Raw genomic sequence first — 5648 nt, 5'->3', positions numbered from 1 at the left:
TAACTAGATTTACTAAAAAACAAAATATGTATGACGTAGTATATTTTTTTTTATTCTTTTTATATAATTTAAATTAATAAAAATTTATAATATAAAATGAACATTTTAAAATATTTGTACTTTGATACCAAATGTCATATTGAATATGCATTTTAATATACAAATTATATTACTTCAAATGACAAATATAATCAACATATATATAAGTATATAAAAATTCAGAAAAAAAAATTAATTTTTTACTATAAAAAAAATATTTAAAAATTAATAAATAATAATAAAAATATTTAAAAAATATTTAAATTAATATATAAATAGTATGTTTCTTTGCTTTTTGTTTGTTATAATTTTTAATTTTTAATTTTTAATTTTTATATAATACATAAATTTTTAAATTATATGTATTAAAGTAAAAAATTAACAATTATAAATGATTTCAATTTTTCTTTTAATAATAATTCATGATTTTATCAATGTTTTTATTAATATTCTTATTTAATTAAAAAATTGTATTCTCAAGTAAAAATTAGAAATCATCTTTTGAAAGTATAAATTTGTAAAGTAATTATAGATAAGAAAAACAAATAATGAGAGAAGGATAAAGATAAAATAAATATCATAACAATTATACCATCTCTAAAATGTCGCAAATGAAAAATATCGCACGAACAGACAAAAAGAGCAAATAATAAGAGAAGGATAGAGATAAGAATTGATAATTAACGTCATCTATTGAGTATTAAAAACATTTCTTTAAAAACAAGATAAAATAAGAATTAAAAGTCAATGCCATTTTAAAAAGATATTTTCAATCATTTCAACATAGATGGCGTCAATTGTTAATTCTTATTTTATCTTATTCTGCTTTTACAAACATGTTTTTGATATTCAAAAGATGGCGCTATTACAATTTTTATTCTATCTCTTTTTCTTATTATTTGCTTGGTTCTCCTGAACTGTGTATTGTATAAAGTTAAGTTTACTAATGCTACATAAAAACGATAGCTCCATAGGAAATCATAAATCTTCGAAATAATATTGATACAAATAGGTTAACCTTTGGAACAATTTTGTTTACTAGTAATTCTATAAACAATATTATTAAATAATGGTAAAATTAACGCCAGATTTAATTCAACAATCTATGCAATATATTAATCCTGTAAAAGATCGCGAATTGGATCTCAGAGGTTTGTATGAATATTGACAAAATATAACCTAAAAATTATCATTATATTTTTAATTTTTTTGTAATTTTTTATTGCAGGATATAAAATACCTACAATTGAAAACTTGGGCGCAACTTTGGTTAGTATTTTAGAATAATATTTAATGAATTTTTATTTTTTACTATTTATATATATTTAATTATTACTATTTATAAAAAAATTAAATAAAAATAATTAGAGCATAGTATACAAAAATTTTTCAGGATCAATTTGACACTATTGATTTTTCTGATAATGATATAAGAAAATTAGATGGATTTCCTTTATTAAAAAGGATTAAAACTCTTTTTTTTAATAATAATCGGATTGTTAGAATTGGAGAAGGATTGGAACATTGTATTCCAAATTTGGAAACTCTTATGTTAACTGGAAATATGATTCAAGAACTTGGTGATTTAGAACCACTCACACAATTAAAAAATTTAACTAATCTGTGTTTGCTACAAAATCCAGTTTCCGCAAAGCCTCAATATAGACAATATGTTGTATATAGATTTCCACAATTGAGACTTTTAGATTTCCGAAAAATCAAGATGAAAGAACGTGAAGCTGCAGTTGCATATTTTAGAAGTAAAAGAGGAAAAGAAATGGTTCGTGAAATAGCAAAGAAAGTAAAAACACAAAATTCTGGTACATCTATAGACAAACCATTAACAACTCCAGAAGAACGAAATAAAATTAGGGAAGCTATTACAAATGCTTCTTCCCTTGAAGAAGTGCAGCGTCTTAGCAAATTACTTCAAGCAGGACATATGCCTAGTGAAGATAGATTACAAAATGGTATAATACAAAATAATTAAAATTTACGTAATATATTTATTATCTTTTAAATTATGAAAATATTTGATGGTTATTATTATAGGAAATACAATGCCTGAAGCAATGGAAGAAGAGGATGATTGAATTATTTTACATTTTTCAATTTTAAATACAACAAGAAAAATTTTTTCTATTATTATAAGTAAGTATTTGATTATATATCATAGATGAAACTAAAAAGAGCTTGTTGAAACTAAAAAAAGCTGATAAGAAAGTATGTGCTACACAAATACATTTAAAAAAAAATATTTCAAAAAATAAAATTATTAAATTCCCTAATTGGCCTGAAGCGATTCTTTAAAAATAATATTTATCATAATTATAAATTTTTTATTTTTAATATATATATATATATGTTTATTTCAGTGAGATTTCAATAAACTTCATGATTAAAAAGATAATTGTTTTATGTGTGAATTCCTTTCTCATGTAAAACAATATTATTTTTAATAAATATATATATAATAAAAGTTTCATAAATGTTTTTTATACATATAAAAATTTGTAAACGATTAATTTTTTTAATAATGTTATAAAAATGATTAAGAAAATTTATATTTTATATAAATTATTTGTTTATGTTAAATTACATAATATAGTATCACCAGAGGTCGGTATTGTGCGTTATTCGCACTCTCTTGATTCTATGTTATTTTTTCGACAATAATTTTATATTAATAAAATGGGTAATACATTACAAAAAGCGATAAGTTCAGATCCTTTTCCGGATTCGGAAAAACCAACATTTGATCCGATGTTCGGATTTCCCAGAGAACGTAAACAAAGAGGCAAGTATTTTAATTGAACCTAACCTTCAATAAATTTATTTTAGTTACTGATATTTTATATTTTATATGTGCTATGTTTATTTATGATATAATTATATAAACGATTATTGATTTAAAATTTGCTTCTATAATGTTATTAATTTTTTGCTAGCATTTCATTATGATATTATTTTTTGAATATTCAATATTTTTCTCGTATTATAAATAATCCATTAATGACATAATCATACGTTTGAAACTATTGTAAGTTAATTTTCGTGATTTTTATTAAAGATTCTATTTCATGTTTTTTAAAAACATATAAAATTATGAGTGATAAAAAATAAAAAATATGTTACATATGTATAAAAGTTTTATTTTATTATTATTATTATATAATGCATTCTTATTTAAATACAAAATATTTAATATTAAAAAAAATGTATATATTACTTAATTATATGTCTAGTTATTAATGTCATATTACAGTTATGCCTCTATCAGAAGAAGAAATGATAGCTGCTAAAATTCCACATGATTTAAGAGATTACTGTGCTCATTATTATTTAGATTATATACGTTGTTATATGGAAAAATTCCCTTTTGTAACCCGTTGTGTAACAGAAATACATAATTATCAAAAATGTGAATATGATGAGTAAGTCTTAATTAAATTACTTATAGGAAATAAAATTAAATTATAAGAAATATTACCATTATATTTATTATTGGTTAATGTTTCTCATAAAGAATTTTTAATTATAATTTATGTATGTTACAGTTATATTTTAAGAGGGAAAGAATATGAAAGAGAACGTAGACTTCTTGTTAGAGAACGCAATAGGCAAGAAGCTTTGAAAGCAGCAGCTTAGATTTTAGATTTATTCAAAATTGTATACATGTATACATTTAGATTAGATTGTGAAAGAGCAATTAATAAAGAATTTAAGATATAAATTATTAAAAACTATTTTCATTATTATAATAATTCTTATTAATATATCTTGTATTTTTATATTTAAGATATGTTAAACAGGATTTTTTTCTTTTTTATAATTTTTGTTTTTAAATTAGAGAAATAATATTTTATTTCTCTTTATAAATAAACTACTATCGAAATTATTATTATATTTATTGTTAAAATTTTATATTATAAGAATTTCAAAATTTTCACTTTTCTCTTTCTCTATCTCTGTTTCATTAATACATGTCTATATATTAAGAATAGGTTATATTGTGCAAGTAATTCAATATTTATTCATATTACAAAAAAAAAAAAAATAAAATAAAAGAATTACAAAATATTTACAAAATAATTTTAACATGATTTTGCTTATATTTTATCACGTATATAAATAACTTAGAATGAGGCTCGATCAATCTCTAAACAAATAATCACAAATAATTGTTAGAAGATAAATTCGTCTTTTTTACCCGTAGATTCGAGATGAGCATGTCTGTCATCTCTTTGGAAGGGATGTAATGGAAGAATCGATAGGTAGAAAGTATCTCTATTCGACAAATTTCCGGGTAAAGGAAAGATATTTGTCAGAGAGGTTGTTCGTTAATATTCCAGCGTTTCGTTGTTTTCTTCTATAAAAAAAATGAAAGAAGTGATATTTAATGAGTAGTTTCAAGAAACTTCATTGTGCAATATTTATGTTTGTCAAGAAATATATAAGTGTCAACATTATTATACGTCCTTATCAATATCTTTATTGAAATACGTTATCCTGTTTGATGCCAATTGTTTTTATTCAACAATATGTAATTTCTAGAATTTACTACTTACATATTGTGTCAGAAATACAAAAGATATTAAAATATAATAATTTCGCGATAATTTGCGAAATATAAAAGCAAATATATCACTTCACCATTTTGCTATTTTTTTATTTGTTTATTCCATATGTTGTAAGTGTAAATATATATTTAAAATATATATTTAAAAATGTGACTTATAAGTGAAGTTTCTTTAAATACTCGCAAATACGTGACATAATAGTAATAACATATAATAGTAATAAAATATAATAAAAGAATACAAATACATACAAATTTAAACAGAAGATTGAACTTGAAAATTCATGAGACGAACCATTATAATTACAAAACCATATACATTAGAATATTTATTAAATTAAATATTTTTTTTTCAAACGAATTAATCTTTTTCTTCTGAAAAAAAAGTTAAAAATTCATTTTTACATATATTTATCATTCAAAACAAATAGCTCAAAACAAGTAGTATATTAAATAAAATCGTGATGATATCTTGCGGTGTTTATTAAAACTAATTATATATTTACAGTAATCTTAATTACAAATCCGGCGACAAGTAAAAAGTGCATTAAAGTAAATTAACGACACTAAGGACCGATCGATGTATCGAATTATATTATATATGTATATTTTTGAATTTTTATATACCTACTTTTTCATGTGAATATGTATTATAAAACGAATTAAACTTGATTGCTTTTAGTGAAAACTTTAATTCATTCTTCTTAACAAAAATATAAATTTCAATGATAACCTTGAATACATAATCGGTCAAAGTTTTCTTAAAAATAAGTGCTTTGGAAGCCCTGGTCTGAGCTTTTTGCGAGACCTGAGATATCCTGCGGAGGATATAAGATAATGCGTAAAATATATAATCTTCTTCCATACGGAAGGAATCTATAAGCTCTACTCCGATCGAATAATCACTTCGATCTTTCGAATGGTCGAATTCATGAATCGATTTTTCTTATTGAATATTTTTTTATATTATTTATATTATATTTATTTATATTCTTTTGCAAAAAAAAAAATACGAATTTTTTTTTTTATA

At 21.6% G+C, this 5648-nt stretch overlaps 2 protein-coding genes across 3 annotated transcripts; both read left to right on the top strand.

Moving 5' to 3' along the window:
- The first annotated feature begins 877 nt into the window (after positions 1-877).
- Positions 878-2751, top strand: LOC412064 (probable U2 small nuclear ribonucleoprotein A'). 2 transcript variants are annotated; one of them, XR_003306216.1, is made up of 5 exons: positions 878-1190; positions 1268-1308; positions 1433-2009; positions 2092-2190; positions 2648-2751. XR_003306216.1 is itself a non-coding variant. In XM_395530.5 (4 exons), exons 1-4 carry the CDS (start codon positions 1109-1111, stop codon positions 2130-2132), a joined length of 741 nt encoding a protein of 246 aa, XP_395530.1. In that variant the 5' UTR covers positions 878-1108; the 3' UTR covers positions 2133-2327. The 2 variants fall into 2 exon arrangements, 1 of the variants encoding a protein (XP_395530.1); XM_395530.5 differs by lacking the exon at positions 2648-2751 and having other exon boundaries at positions 2092-2327.
- LOC724827 (NADH dehydrogenase [ubiquinone] 1 beta subcomplex subunit 7) lies at positions 2652-3782 on the top strand. Its single transcript, XM_001120728.5, has 3 exons — positions 2652-2836; positions 3305-3473; positions 3597-3782. The coding sequence occupies exons 1-3, from the start codon at positions 2731-2733 to the stop codon at positions 3685-3687; spliced, it is 366 nt and encodes a 121-aa protein (XP_001120728.1). The 5' UTR covers positions 2652-2730; the 3' UTR covers positions 3688-3782.
- Positions 3783-5648: the final 1866 nt, after the last annotated feature.

The sequence above is a fragment of the Apis mellifera genome, linkage group LG16, assembly GCF_003254395.2.
Source record: "Apis mellifera strain DH4 linkage group LG16, Amel_HAv3.1, whole genome shotgun sequence".
NCBI lineage: Eukaryota > Metazoa > Arthropoda > Insecta > Hymenoptera > Apidae > Apis > Apis mellifera.
This window is presented reverse-complemented; position numbering and strand designations above follow the sequence as displayed.